Genomic DNA, 16,626 nt, shown 5'->3' on the forward strand with positions numbered 1-16,626 from the left:
GATCAGGAATAATTCCCAAACGACCCTTTAGTGGAAAAAAAGGTAAGAAACCTTCAGGAGAGAACAGAGGAGGATCCCTCTCCAGGATGGACAGGTGTCATAGATGTCATGTGACCAGAAGGACAGATTAGAGTTAAAACACATTCAATGAATATGACAGAGTGGATGAATAGTTGGTAGTCGGCATATTCCACGATGGAGACCTCCACGATCCATCAGGCAGATGGAGGTAGAGAGGAGGAGTGGGCGGAGTCTCAACAGTGGGCGGAGTCTCAACAGTTTGTATCCATCCAACCTCTTTGCACTTACCTGGGGGGGGGGGGGTACCAGGGTCACACAATCCATCCGGTCTTGACCAATCAGAGAGATAACTGAGTCCCTGAACTCCACACTCAAAAGTTTGGTAGTTGTAGCCTAATTAAAATTAAAATACAGCTGACATGGAGGGGAAACTTAATTCTAAAAGGAAATACAATGTTAACTCTGCCTATAGGCATTTATTATTTATACATGCAATTGGTTTCATCCGTAAATAATTGAACGTGTATGTTTTGAATAACACACGCATAAAACCAAGTCGTGATTTATCAAACATGCATCTCTTCTCCAATGGCTGCTTTGCCTGTTGCAGCTGACACGGGGTGAAGCCCACACGTCATCATTTATAGATGCGGCCTACTTCATGGAGAATTGGGTTGCGATGAGTAGTCTTTTTTTTTCTTTTCTTTTTTTTCCGCTCCCTAGAAAGTTTGGGAAACGCAACGGCACACACTCATTTCTAACAAGTACTTGAGAGAATCTTTGGCATTTCATAATAATATTATTCATTTATGCTTTTCGCGTCTATTATTGCATTAGGGGACCGTCGGCAGCAGGTTTGGGTGTTTTTTCTGTGTGATGCCGTGACCCTTCGCCGTGCTCTAATATTTTATTGAAGAGATAATCCTGCCGGGTTGAGAGGGTCTGAGAGTGTGAGCGCTCGGAGAGAACTGAACTGCAAAATGTGAAAAACCTACAGCGGAGTTCAAACAATGTTGACCTTACTTTAAAATCAAACAATGTGTCTGTAACTTTCATGACTCGAGTTAAACTCACACATCATGAATGTTAAACTAAGAACTAGCTCCATCACGAGGTACAGAGGTGTGTGTGTGTCAGGTGTGTATGTGAGTGTGTGTCAGGAGTGTGTGTGTAAGGAGTGTGTGTGTGTGTATGTGTGTTAGGAGTGTGTGTGTGAGTGTGTGTCAGGAGTGTGTGTGTGTGTGAGTGTGTGTCAGGAGTGTGTGTGTGTGTGTCAGGAGTGTGTGTGTGTGCGTCAGGTGTGTGTTGCGTGTGTGTGTCAGGAGTGTGTGTGTAAGGAGTGTGTGTGTGTGTATGTGTGTGTGAGTGTGTGTGTGTGTGTCAGGAGTGTGTGTGTGTGTGTGTGTGTGTGTGTGTGTGTGAGTCAGGAGTGTGTGTGTGTGTCAGGAGTGTGTGTGTGTGTCAGGAGTGTGTGTGTAAGGTGTGTGTGTGTGAGTTTGTCAGGAGTGTGTGTCAGGAGTGTGTGTGTGTGTCAGGAGTGTGTGTGTTTGTGTGTCAGGAGTGTGTGTGTGTCAGGAGTGTGTGTGTGTCAGGAGTGTGTGTGTGTGTGTGTGTGTGTAGGTGTGTGTGTGTCTGTGTGTGCGTGTGTGTGTCTGTGTGTAAGGAGTGTGTGTGTGTATGTGTGTCAGGAGTGTGTGTGTCAGGAGTGTGTGGGTGTGTCAGGAGTGTGTGTGTGTGTCAGGAGTGTGTGTGTAGGTCTGTGTGTGTGAGTGTGTAGGTCTGTGTGTGTGTGTGTGTGTGTGTGTAGGTGTGTAGGTGTGTGTGTGTGTGTGTGTGTGATATATTAGTTGATACTTCCACTAAAGTGTTAGATATCAGTACTTTTGCTGATCTAAGGCTCAAATCTCCATTTCTCTTTCCCCTCCAACACAGACGTGGGCGTTGATCACATTTAGCTCTCATGAGGTCCGTTAATAACCCGGGTTTAAACTATATTATATGTTTATATTATAATATTATAATTATTTATATATATATATAGAATTATATATATATATATATATATACAAGAGTGATGAAAGCTCGACGGTGGATCCACCTGCTGTACCGATGGGCGCTGGCGCCTTGAGCTCTCGCCCTGCTTCACTTCACCATCTGTCAAACACGCCTCAAAGTTATAAACTAGAACATGGCGGAGCTGTTGAACAAATGTTTTGGAACCAGCAGAACGACGGGTTGGGATTTAATAAAACTGTCTTCCACTCTTTCATCACGTCACAAGTCACAACTTTACCTTTTGGTTTGTCCTCGTGAAACGCCTGTCCTCTAGCAAAGTTGAAAAGACTGGTTCAGGTTCTCAGATTGCTCAATATGTTTTGCAGAATTTTCCATTTAATCTCCCGTTATCTTTAACATCTGCATTACTTCTCTGAGCCACATCACGGGGTCACAATATTCAATTCAATTCAGTTTATTTGTGTAGCCCATTTTCACAAATTACAAATGTGCCTCTGAGTGCTTTACAATCTGTACAAAAAGACATCCCTGACCTTTGACCTTTGACCTCACATCGGATCAGGAATAATTCCCAAACGACCCTTTAGTGGAAAAAAAGGTAAGAAACCTTCAGGAGAGAACAGAGGAGGATCCCTCTCCAGGATGGACAGGTGTCATAGATGTCATGTGACCAGAAGGACAGATTAGAGTTAAAACACATTCAATGAATATGACAGAGTGGATGAATAGTTGGTAGTCGGCATATTCCACGATGGAGACCTCCACGATCCATCAGGCAGATGGAGGTAGAGAGGAGGAGTGGGCGGAGTCTCAACAGTGGGCGGAGTCTCAACAGTTTGTATCCATCCAACCTCTTTGCACTTACCTGGGGGGGGGGGGGTACCAGGGTCACACAATCCATCCGGTCTTGACCAATCAGAGAGATAACTGAGTCCCTGAACTCCACACTCAAAAGTTTGGTAGTTGTAGCCTAATTAAAATTAAAATACAGCTGACATGGAGGGGAAACTTAATTCTAAAAGGAAATACAATGTTAACTCTGCCTATAGGCATTTATTATTTATACATGCAATTGGTTTCATCCGTAAATAATTGAACGTGTATGTTTGAATAACACACGATAAAACCAAGTCGTGATTTATCAAACATGCATCTCTTCTCCAATGGCTTGCTTTGCCTGTTGCAGCTGACACGGGGTGGCCCACCGTCATCATTTATAGATCTACTTCATGGAGAGAATTGGGTTATGAGTAGTCTTTTTTTTTCTTTTCTTTTTTCCGCTCCCTAGAAAGTTTGGGAAACGCAACGGCACACACTCATTTCTAACAAGTACTTGAGAGAATCTTTGGCATTTCATAATAATATTATTCATTTATGCTTTTCGCGTCTATTATTGCATTAGGGGACCGTCGGCAGCAGGTTTGGGTGTTTTTTCTGTGTGATGCCGTGACCCTTCGCCGTGCTCTAATATTTTATTGAAGAGATAATCCTGCCGGGTTGAGAGGGTCTGAGAGTGTGAGCGCTCGGAGAGAACTGAACTGCAAAATGTGAAAAACCTACAGCGGAGTTCAAACAATGTTGACCTTACTTTAAAATCAAACAATGTGTCTGTAACTTTCATGACTCGAGTTAAACTCACACATCATGAATGTTAAACTAAGAACTAGCTCCATCACGAGGTACAGAGGTGTGTGTGTGTCAGGTGTGTATGTGAGTGTGTGTCAGGAGTGTGTGTGTGTCAGGAGTGTGTGTGTAAGGAGTGTGTGTGTGTATGTGTGTCAGGAGTGTGTGTGTGAGTGTGTGTCAGGAGTGTGTGTGTGTGTGTGAGTGTGTGTCAGGAGTGTGTGTGAGTGTGTGTCAGTAGTGTGTGTGTGTGTGTGTCAGGTGTGTGTTGCGTGTGTGTGTCAGGAGTGTGTGTGTAAGGAGTGTGTGTGTGTGTATGTGTGTTAGGAGTGTGTGTGTGTGTCAGGAGTGTGTGTGTGTGTCAGGAGTGTGTGTGTGTGTGTCAGGAGTGTGTGTGTGTGTGTGTGTGTGAGTGTGTCAGGAGTGTGTGTGTCAGGAGTGTGTGTGTGTGCGTCAGGTGTGTGTTGCGTGTGTGTGTCAGGAGTGTGTGTGTAAGGAGTGTGTGTGTGTGTGAGTGTGTGTCAGGAGTGTGTGTGTGTGTGTCAGGAGTGTGTGTGTGAGTGTGTGTCAGGAGTGTGTGTGTTTGTGTGTCAGGAGTGTGTGTGTGTGTGTGTCAGGAGTGTGTGTATGTGTGTCAGGAGTGTGTGTGTGTGTGTGTGTGTAGGTGTGTGTGTGTCAGGTGTGTGTGCGTGTGTGTGTCTGTGTGTAAGGAGTGTGTGTGTGTGTGTCAGGAGTGTGTGGGTGTGTCAGGAGTGTGTGTGTGTGTCAGGAGTGTGTGTGTGTGTGTCAGGAGTGTGTGTGTGTGTGTGTCAGGAGTGTGTGTGTAGGTCTGTGTGTGTGAGTGTGTAGGTCTGTGTGTGTGTGTGTGTGTGTGTGTAGGTGTGTAGGTGTGTGTGTGTGTGTGATATATTAGTTGATACTTCCACTAAAGTGTTAGATATCAGTACTTTTGCTGATCTAAGGCTCAAATCTCCATTTCTCTTTCCCCTCCAACACAGACGTGGAGCGTTGATCACATTTAGCTCCTCGCGGGGTCCGATGACGACGGCGTTTAACTAAATGCTTTGGGATTCCTTAAATTACACAAACCATCCATTGACTAGCACAGGCTCGCCCGTGTGTAAGGTTAAGTGAGATTTAAATACGACTTGCTCTCAGACGCGACGACTTAATGCCACTTTCACAATTCCCATGAGCCTCTGCCTCGTTGCCGGGCAGGAGAAACAAAACAAAAGGTGCAAATCAGAGCGTTAGCCTTTCGCTTTGTTGCTGGATTCGCTATAAAAGACGAATAGAAGGTGCCAAATTTGCTGGATTAATCCAGAATATACCCAACATTTTAAATTGAACTCTTTTAAGATGCACATTTTGTTCATAGCCGGTAGCGTGTGTGTGTGTGTGTGTGTGTGTGTGTGTGTGTGTGTGTGTGTGTGTGTGTGTGTGTGTGTGTGTGTGTGTGTGTGTGTGTGTGTGTGTGTGTGTGTGTGTGTGTGAATTTATAGCCTGAAGAAAAGTATACATTGCACACACAAAAAAACATTGTTACCTTCGCATTGAAAATGCGGAAGGTTATGTTTTGATCGCCGTGTATTTATTTATTTATTTATTTGTATGCGTGTTACTCGCATAACACAAAAAGTATTAAACCGAATCGCATGACATTTGGTGGGATGATTGGTTATTATCCGGGGACCATTTGATTCGATTTTGGGATCAATCGGGTCAAAGGTCAAGGTCATGAAAAGGTCAAAATCTTCTTTTTACCATACACTCAAAGAAATGACTCATTGGATGAACTAAATTAAATTGTTGGCAGGTTGTCCATCCAATAATTATATGCAACTCCAACTCCAATTTAGCACATCAGTGCAATAAAATGTAATTTAGTTAGTCCAACTCATTTGTATCAAATACATCTCAAATAAAATAACGATATTCATTAAATTAAATTAATTTGTGTTTGTCCAACTCAAAATATAAACTAACTAACTAACAAAATATGCAAACTCCACACAGAAGGAAAGCCCCGACTGGGAATTGAACCCACGGATCTCTGGCTTTGAGGCGACAGTGCTAGCCACTACACCACCGTACAGCCATGAAAGTGTCTTCACCTCATGTAAACAACTGATTTTCAGCTGGCGCATGCGCAAATGGTAGTCCTCAATGAAACACATTTATTTTGAGTTGATATGCACACCATCTAACCTAAATAAATCTAATAAATGAAAGTATTCATGCATTTTGTGTTACACCCATTAAATATAAATATCTATTTTTGTAATTGATTTATTTAAATGTATCAAACAATATTTAAATGTCACCTCGAAGAAGGGCTTGAATCGTTTTTGTGAGTGTAACCTAAATAAATCTAATAAATGAAAGTATTCATACATTTTGTGTTACACCCATTCAATATAAATATCTTCGTTTTGTAATTGATTTATTTAAATGTATCAAACTATATTTAAATGTGTCACCTCTAAGAAGGGCTTGAATCGTTTTTTTGAGTGTAGCACGGTCAATTTTTATCCAATTGGCATGCAACTAATGCCAACATGTTCATAATTCAATGCCCAATCTTGTGATATGCGAAGGTATGCGCTCTACCGAGTGCCCGTTCTAGTGTATTACTGTTCTTTTGTTTAATAATATGCCCAGAAACACCCCATTAGTTGAATGTATAAATCTGACTGGCTTTGGCCTCATACTTCTGTAGTTAAAAAACAAATTCTGCCACTTTATAACGATGTCTTCTCTTCGGCCTAACAGGCTTTCGTATTATCTGTTTACATTACATTCACAGGAAAGTGAATTTCTGCTCACGCTACACTCCTCTTCTCTCTCTGGTGTAACGGTCGTTGCAGACTGCGGTACTGCTCGTCTTCAAAATGTATTATTATCATCCCGACCTTATCCCCTAGGCATATGAATAACATATGTTATGCATTTATTGGCAGTTTCTTTCACCGGTGGCCCGGAAAGGCAACAAGATATATACATCTGAAAAATGTGAAAATGACAGTTTGTGTTTTTCTTGAACCATGATGCATCGCTTCCTGTGAGCAGAACAAAGTTCCATCCGTCAGATCCTGCTTGCTCTAGTACCTCTTGGTGCTACTGGCTGACGAGGGGCATGCAAACTCCACACAGAAAGGACCTGGAACGACCGGGACGACCGGGATTCGAACCCAGGGCCTTCTTGCTGTGAGGCGACAGTGCTAACCACTGAGCCACCGTGCTGCCAATGAGCGATATTGATTGACATCAACAGCCTCTCTCTCTCTGTCTCTGTCTCTCTCTCACACTCTCTCTCTCTGTCTCTCTGTCTCTCTCTCTCTCTCTCTCTGTCTCTCTCACACTCTCTCTCTCTGTCTCTCTCTCTCTGTCTCTGTCTCTGTCTCTATCTATCTCTCTCTCTCACTGTCTCTGTCTCTCTCTCTCTCTCTCTCTCTCTCTCTCTCACTGTCTCTGTCTCTCTCTCTGGCAATTGATGACAGAGAGAGTAACTTTTATTCTTAAATACTGATGAATTGGAAAAAAAAGTGTCTCCACCAAAAAGGGCACTTTTCTCATCCAGGGCAAAAGGGGAGGAGCTTGCGCACCACGAGGGGTCTACCTGTGCACGTGCCTGATGTCCAGTATGCAGGATGAAGAAGGGAACTCGAGGTTACGGCCGATGTAAACATGAGTGTTCACCGGCGTCTCCGCTGCTTCTGTGTTCTAGAAAACGCCATCGTGGCCTTTGGGAACGGATCGGATGAGAAAAGGGGCGCCGGCCAACCCGGCGTGCCCAGTCCGACGGCCGACAACCAGAGCCCGCGCTTGGCGACCACCGCCCCGGGCGTCTCCATGGAAACAGAGCAGAGCATTCTGAGAGCACAGATACCGACTCAGGTGAGACGAGATGGAAGAATGCCATCGTGACGTACGGAAAGAACATCTCGAGATGCAATTGTTCAGCTTTGCTGCCAAAGCGAAAATTACAATTATGGAACAGGACAAAACAATAATGATCCACGACTTGCCTAAATGTCAAATTTCTAATTAGAGTTCGACTTGCATACATTTATCAAACTGATAAACAACCAGAAAAACAACGATTCTCCTTTTGTTATGAAACAAAAATAATACGAATAAACAAGAGAAAGTATTTAATGGTCAAATTCACTAGAAATACCGTCTGGGTCGAGATAATAATAATAATACGTAAAATTTCTATAGCGCTTTTCATAGTACTCAAAGACGCTTAAGATAAAGTAAATAAGGTAAAAACGGGTTTCTATTTGTATAAATCTTGACTTTCAGTACATCTGATCGGCTTCACTGCTCACCACACACTCGTGTGTGTGTGTGTGTGTGTGTTCGTGGAGAGGATTTTGAAAGAAGGAAACTTTGAAGCTTTGAGATTGGAAGCGACCTTATTGATCCCAGCGGGGTCGTTAGATCCCTGCAGAAGTGAAATAATTCTTCACACAAAGTGGAGCCTAGAAACACACAATAGTAATGAAATAATAGAATCACAACAGTTAAAAGAAGCGGCCAAATTGGATGTAAACAGATTGTGTTTTATAAGCGTCTTCTCTTTGTAGTTTCAACTCGTTGGATTTACTGGAGACGGAAATACAGAATGAACACGAAAATGGTCTCAATGTCAAAACTGCTACATCAACAATAAAAACATAATTCTGTAAACATAGTGTAATTAATGTGGCGCACACAAAAAAGTAGTGCAGTAAACAACGAACAACAACATTCATTTTAATGTGGTCAGCCTGTTTAGCATTAAGCACACACCGGTAGCTGCGTGTGTGTGTGAGAATTTATAGCCTGAATAAAAGTATACATTGCACAAAAAAAACATTGTTCATTAATGTTCATTTGTTTAATAAAATGCCCAGAAACAGCCTATTAATTGCAGGTATAAATCTGGCTGTTTAACATTAAGCACACACCGTGTTTCAGATGTTAATGAGGAGACATTTATAAATAATATGATTTACTGCGGGTGAAGGAAGTTCGCCTCTTGCATTTGGCTCCTGATTGAAATCCTCCCAAAAACAAGTCTGTAGATAACATAATAGACAATCCGCCAACAGATATGAATGAACTTCACAAATTAGATGAATAACTAGGCCACTTGCTTATTTCCAGAGGGAAAGCTGAAGAAAACAGCCAAAAGGCTCAATTATATATTCTTGCCTCGAGTGCTCGGAAGTCCTCGTCCCAAAATGTGATTGTTTCACCAGTCTGTATCATCCTCCGTTTCTATTATATATTTAAATAATATGACGGTACTATTATGGTGTATCAAACTGGAGGTCCCGTGCTCGATATAAAATGAGAATCTGAATGCGAGAGAGACGTTTAACAATATTTAATGGCAAGAAGTCTAAGCAGCAAATTGAAGCTACGATCGTAGAGCCGACCGGAATATTACGCCACAGACTAACAGCAAAGTAGCTGATAGGGAACTGTCTTGTAACCTTCCGACCGTCTAGAGCACGAACTCACATTCCACCCGTATTTATTATTAACGGCAACCACACCTCTTAATCCTAAAAGTTAGTTCCATTGGTCAGTTCAGCATGCTACACTCTAGTTGGCTTACGGCCAGGTCATAAACGGGTCATAAACAGGTCATAAAACAGGTCTAAAACAGGTCATAAACAGGTCATAAAACAGGTCAAACGTCATGATCCCGCGACCAATATTACTTCCGGTCAGCTGTGTGATGAAAGTTCCCTTTCACAATAAAAGTCCCACATGTCACTCTCCTGCTTCAAGCAACGTCACGGACTTCAACCGGCTTCCAACTCATGTGTCAACATTGAAACAATAAACTAACTTTCATTCTCATGCGGCACACATATAATCATAAACACACATACAAGTAGAACGGTCACTCGGTAGAGCGCATACCTTCGCATATCACAAGATTGGGCATTGAATTATGAACATTTTGGCATTAGTTGCATGCCAATTGGATATAAATGGACTGTGCTATGGTAAAAAGAAGATGTTGACCTTTTTATGACCTTGACCTTTGACCCGATCGATCCCAAAATCTAATCAAATGGTCCCCGGATAATAACCAATCATCCCACCAAATGTCATGCGATTCGGTTTAATAATGTTTTACTTATGCGAATAACACGCATACAAATGAATAAATAAATAAATACACAGCGATCAAAACATTACCTTCCGCATTTTCAATGCGAAGGTAATTATAAACATTACTTCTGCCATTGACATATACATAGAGTAGACATGACCCCTATGCTTCATAACACGGCAACAACAATATTATTAATATCAATATTCTCCCTAATATTTCCGATGATAATATCTTGCTATATGTATTAATTTAAAGCACAAACGTTCCCTATGTACATGTGCAAAGTCAAAATGACCTATTACAACTTAACAGTACAGAGATGATCGCGTTAAACATGGACGTGTTGTCACCGGAATGTCGAGGATCAAATAAAGTGTTGCTGAGTAAATGATCTGCCACCAGACATGAAGCTCTTCAGCCAACACCGCGCCGCTTTGTCATAACCGTCTGATGAATCCACGACGATGGAATTAAAACAGGAAATGTTGCGTTGCGTTTGAATCCTCTGTGGCGTGCAGGAAGTTAAACGAACGGGAGGGACGAGGAACCGCGCGACTGATCACGAGGTCGTTCTCCTCCTTCAGGTGAACGAGAACGATAGATTGTGGGGCGACAAGGGAGACGCCACCCTCCCCTCTCCGGGCCTGTCCGACGGCGGGGCCGAGCCCGCCCGCCTGTCCCTGGCGCTGGGCCTCGGTTGGCTGCTCCTGCTGCTGCTCGCCGACCAATGAGAGGCCTCCGCTCAACCGGGCCTCCGTGGACCAAACTCCAACACCTGGTTGGGGGTGGGAGGGAGAAGGATTGGTGTGTGTGTGTGTGTGAGAGAGAGATATTTCTATGTGTCAAATGATGGTGGGGGGGGGGGGGGGCGGGGTTAAAGGGTCAACTCTGTGCCGCCCCTCTCCATCTCTGCCGCACAAAACAAAGAAAAGAAGAAAAAAATACACGTAATCTCTTTTTGTGAATCATGACTCGTGAGCAGAAGTGTTGTGTAGGGTGCCGCTACCCAGGAAGTACACACCTCATTTCTTGCTTCATGCCCCCCCCGGTATGAATATAACGTCCACGCTACAGCGGAAAGGGCCCGTGGGTTCAGAAGGTGTACAGTGAAGAGACACTGACGATGCAGTGCTGGAAAACTAAAAAAAAAAAATATATATATAAAGTGAAAAAACTAAACAATTTTGTTTGGGTCCCTGAACATTCCTTGGTGTAAAAGAAAACTATTAAATGTGAAGACTTTGGTGTCAGATGAACTGTGATAAAGTGTTTCATGAGATTTAAGGTGGACGTGTGTGTTCGCCCACATGCAGCGCTCTGCTCGTTCTGCTTCGCTCCCATTTATCGTCACATTTTTATTAGAGATGATTTTGTTACCCAGAAAGCACATCAATATTTATCTCACAATTGAAGTGTTTGACTACTGTTGTGGTTTAAGTGGCAGGATCAGGAGTTCCAAATAAAAAATATATATACATATATTTATATATAAATATATACATGTATTTATATACAGGACTGTCTCAGAAAATTAGAATATTGTGATGAAGTTCTTTATTTTCTGCAATGCAATTAAATAAACAAAAATGTCATGCATTCTGGATTCATTACAAATCAACTGAAATATTGCAAGCCTTTTATTCTGATTTATTGCTGATTATGGCTTACAGCTTAAGAAAACTCAAATATCCTATCTCTAAATATTAGAATATCATGAAAAAGTATACTAGTAGGGTATTAAACAAATCACTTGAATTGTCTAATTAACTCGAAACACCTGCAAGGGTTTCCTGAGCCTTGACAAACACTCAGCTGTTATAAATCTTTTTTTTACTTGGTCTGAGGAAATATTAAAATTTTATGAGATAGGATTTTAGAGTTTTCTTAAGCTGTAAGCCATAATCAGCAATATTAAAAGAATAAAAGGCTTGCAATATTTCAGTTGATTTGTAATGAATCCAGAATGCATGACATTTTTGTTTTTTTAATTGCATTACAGAAAATAAAGAACTTCATCACAATATTCTAATTTTCTGAGACAGTCCTGTATATATAAATACAAAAATATATGTATATATATATAACAATATATATATTATATATAACATATATATAATACATATATATTTATATTAGATATATTTATATAAATATATATATTTATATACTGTATATATTATATATATTTATATAAATATATATTTTATTTAAATATAGTTATATTTATATAAATATATATTTTATTTCAATTTATATAAATATATATATTTATATAAATATATACATTTATATATATAAATATAAAAATGTATATATATATTTATACATATAAAAATGTTTATATACATTCTAGACAAATGTATATTTATATGAATATATACATATATAGATGTATATGTACATATATAAATATAAACATATTTATATTATATATATTTACATATATGTATATGTAAATATAAACGTATATATACATATATTTGTATAAATATATACATATGAACATATTATATATATATTTATATATACACACATATATATACATTTCATTACATATATAGAGAGAAATAATTAAGTTAATTTAAATGTAACTTTCAAATATGATTTAGATCATCTCCCAAAGTGTTTTATTTTGTCAAACAAGGACCTACATTACTTAATAGCCCTCAAGATTGGTATTTCATATTCATTTGGAGTATTCATGCATTAAGCTGCGTGTGAGGATCTGACAGACATTTTAGTTTGTTCCTCTTCAGAAATGTACAAAAAAAGATGATAAAAATCATGTGTTGTTTTTGGTGATGTGACGAGAGATGGAAACAAGTTTATATTTTGTAACCGTTTGTGGATTTTGCCGCAGAGAAAACCGATATATATCGACACGTTTGTGACCAATCACGCAAAAGGCCGTTCACCGGAGGACGACTGGCGGGAAGACGGATGCTTTTGCCGCGTGAAGAATGCGTATCTCTGGAATAAACTAAACTCGTGAGATGGAAGTGGTGACCCACCGCTCGCTTGGAGCTCGCTCCTCAGCGTGGGACGGACTGACGATGTAAAAAAGCACAGCTCGCCGTCGTGAGGCAGACGTGAAGAAGAGTCGACGAGGCAACGCGTCGTCTTCAACACTTCCGTTGAATTTAACTCTGAAGAAACACCTCTTGGATCACATGCATTATCAAACAGCGAAACGCGTGTCGATTTTAACGCAGAGGCGGAACACGTGTCGCCCGGAGCTATAAGCAGCCCTGATGACAAGCTGGATCTTAAAAAAGAAAAACTCACGATAACAGCTCAGATGTCATAACAGCACAATACTTGTTGGATTTTGCCAAGTTCTACAGGGAGTAAACAAAAATGGTTAATTCTTCCTCACTGATGTTCATGTCGTTTTTTGAACAGGATTCTAAGGATTAGAGAAACAATTCAGCGCAAAACTGGTTTAAAGGGGCAGTTCACTCAAGTCACACATATGTTCTCACTTGCTCTCAGCGGTACTGAGACTTTTGATTGTTTTCCCGGTTTTGAGGTATTCTTCTGACACTTCTGCTGCCATTTAATAAAGATCATTACAATTTCTCTTAAAGTTTTTCTAGTGATGTTACTGTTGCCACCAGAGCTCTGAGTCGTGTGTTAACTCTGTACTGAAGCATCACTTTGTCTACATCACACAGATTACCCCTCTGAGTTTGTACTTGATATAATCTCAAACATACAAGTTGTAGCGGCCATTTGTCCTTCCAAATCAAACAAAACTATAAATCTAATTGTCGCTGATGCACCGTGGGTTTCGGAGTTTGACGCAGGCAAAAGAAAAGTAACGTCCATTCCGGTATGTTGATTCTGATATTTTATTTTACAAACAAACAAAAACGCTGACACTCTTCGCTGTGGTAAAAAAACATCGGCCACCCAGGTGCATGCTGGTCCTGTGCCTCCCCACCTCTACATATAACCACAGGTGCCCAGTGTTACCCAATCAGTGAACATACAACTAAATGTATTAAACTAAACTACAACTATCATAAGAAACAACTAACATATCAAAATATAACCTAAACTAGAACGGGCACTCGGTAGAGCGCATACCTTCACATATCACAAGATTGGGCATTGAATTATGAACATTTTGGCATTAGTTGCATGCCAATTGGATATAAATTGACCGTGCTATGGTAAAAATAAGATGTTGACCTTTTCATGACCTTGACCTTGGCCTTTGACCCGATCGATCCCAAATTCTAATCAAATGGTCCCCGGATAATAACCAATCATCCCACCAAATTCCATGCGATTCGGTTTAATACTTTTTTAGTTATGCGAGTAACACGCATACAAATAAATAAATAAATACACGGCGATCAAAACATAACCTTATGCTTTTTCAATGCGAAGGTAATAAGCAATGAATTAATCAATATTGCTTCACAATAAAACTAAATACAAATGTCAAAATAAATAGCTCCAACACAAGTAATTACATTTCTTAACTAGAACGGGCACTCGGTAGAGCGCATACCTTCGCATATCACAAGATTGGGCATTGAATTATGAACATTTTGGCATTAGTTGCATGCTAATTGGATAAAAATTGACCGTGCTATGGTAAAAAGAAGATTTTGACCTTTTCATGACCTTGACCTTGACCTTTGACCCGATCGATCCCAACATCTAATCAAATGGTCCCCGGATAATAACCAATCATCCCACCAAATTTCATGCGATTCGGTTTAAAACTTTTTTTGTTATGCGAGGAACACGCATACAAATAAAGAAATAAAGAAATAAATACACGGCGATCAAAACATAACCTTCCGCATTTTCAATGCGAAGGTAATAAGCAATGAATTAATCAATATTTCTTTACAATAAAACTAAATACAAATGTCAAAATAAATAGCTCCAACACAAGTAATTACATTTCTTAATAACCACTTGAACTTGTTTGAAACCCCAAACTGAAGTATTTACGTCAGTAAATTGTTGATCGTTTACCTTTTAGCTGTTTTACTCACCAACTCCTGAGCTGAAATCCTCCATCATCTGAACGCTCCTCTGTCCACCAGCTCGTCGCCAGCGGTGTCGGCGGTTTGATGTCGGGCGGTTTGTTTCATCCGGGAGGAAACGTGCTCCGGCTGAAACGACATAAACCAGGACGTTGAGAGAGAATGAAAACAGTGAATACGCCGTTAAACTAAATCTACGGTTAAAAAAGAGCGGCGAGGCGGAGAGTGTCGCTCTTAGCTCTACAGACGTCGTTTGACTCACTGAGAATTATATATTTGTTTCCACTATGAGATGTTTTGTGTAATTAGAAAACAAATTGATGAAAGCAACGCCGGCCAGAAGATAATACCCGTGTAGTGATCCTGCGGTTCTTTAATGGCGACAGGGGGACGTGGGAAATGTGGTCTTAAGTAAGGGATCAGCTGGGGATGCACTTTAAAGACTTCCTTTCTATTTAAGGAGGAGTCCCTGTTGTCCCCAGGACGAGTGACAGGACACATTTAAAAGCAGGTATCTCCAAGAAACAAATGCTCTGCTTGGCTGGTGGATGAACAAAAGATGTGAGTGGCAACACATGTTTGTATGGATGCATTTTGATCTCTCTATTAGGGTCATCAGACCCCATAAGACATCATAGATCCCATCTGCCTGATGGATCATGGAGGTCTGGATCGTGGGATATGCCGACTACCAACTATGCCATGGCCCCGTTGAGACTCCGCCCACTGTTGAGACTCCGCCCACTCCTCCTCTCTACCTCCATCTGATGGATCGTGGAGGTCTTCATCGTGGAATATGCCGACTACCAACTATTCATCCACTCTGTCATATTCATTGAATGTGTTTTAACTCTAATCTGTCCTTCTGGTCACATGACATCTATGACACCTGTCCATCCTGGAGAGGGATCCTCCTCTGTTCTCTCCTGAAAGGTTCTTCACTTGTTTCCCCTGAAGGGTTGTTTGGGAGTTGTTCCTGATCCGATGTGAGGTCAAAGGTCAGGGATGTCTATGTGTACAGATTGTAAAGCACTCTGAGGCAAATTAGTAATTTGTGAAAATGGGCTGTACAAATAAACTGAATTGAATTGAAATGTTTGTGCTTTGGGTGAACAGATATTTAACATTTTACATAGAAGTACATTTTTTAAAAACTCGATGCCGCTGCACCTCACGAAGCGTCGCTCTCTCACGATGACGCGACGGCGACGGCTTGGATCCGCGCTGCGACTCATCAGGTCGGCGGATGACCTGCTCGTCAGCACCCAGAGAATCCCAAACGTGACACGTGTCACTTCCTGCAAATGACACGGTACACGAAGGTGAAATACGGGACAGTTTCTCACCTCCGTTGAAATGTCTGGTCCCCTGAGAAGACGTGACTCTAGAGTACCCCCCCCCCCCCTCCTCCTCCCATTCCAAGTTCAGCATCACCTCTCTGCATTTCAGAGGCAGTACTGGTCCTTTTCCGCCCTCAGGCAACGCCCCTGGCATTAAGTGAAGTATAACTATTTTTAAAGATGTGTTGTTGTAGTGTGTGTACTAAACACTTGTATACCATATGATGTTTATCACATTCATAACTTGGGTAGTAAAATAAAAAGGGATTTTATCCAAAGCTCTGCGTTTGATATGCCAGAGACGGTCAGTGAAAGGCAACTTCACTAAGCACAGACGAGAGAGCGTCAGAAACTTTAATAAACTAGAACGGGCACTCGGTAGAGCGCATACCTTCGCATATCACAAGATTGGGCATTGACTTATGAACATTTTGGCATTAGTTGCATGCCAATTGGATAAAAATTGACCGTGCTATGGTAAAAAGAAGATTTTGACCTG

The 16,626-nt window shown here is 41.0% G+C and overlaps 1 protein-coding gene across 1 annotated transcript in view; it reads left to right on the top strand.

Annotated features, from left to right (window-relative positions):
- Positions 1 to 10,578, top strand: part of gfra4a (GDNF family receptor alpha 4a) — a 150,030-nt gene extending 139,452 nt beyond the window's left edge. Inside the window, exons 7-8 of the mRNA XM_056425938.1 lie at positions 7,388 to 7,557; positions 10,366 to 10,578. Of these exons, the coding sequence (XP_056281913.1) occupies positions 7,388 to 7,557; positions 10,366 to 10,512 (317 nt within the window). The 3' untranslated portion in view covers positions 10,513 to 10,578. The remainder of the gene's footprint in view (positions 1 to 7,387; positions 7,558 to 10,365) is intronic.
- Positions 10,579 to 16,626: the final 6,048 nt, after the last annotated feature.

The sequence above is a fragment of the Pseudoliparis swirei genome, chromosome 11, assembly GCF_029220125.1.
Source record: "Pseudoliparis swirei isolate HS2019 ecotype Mariana Trench chromosome 11, NWPU_hadal_v1, whole genome shotgun sequence".
NCBI lineage: Eukaryota > Metazoa > Chordata > Actinopteri > Perciformes > Liparidae > Pseudoliparis > Pseudoliparis swirei.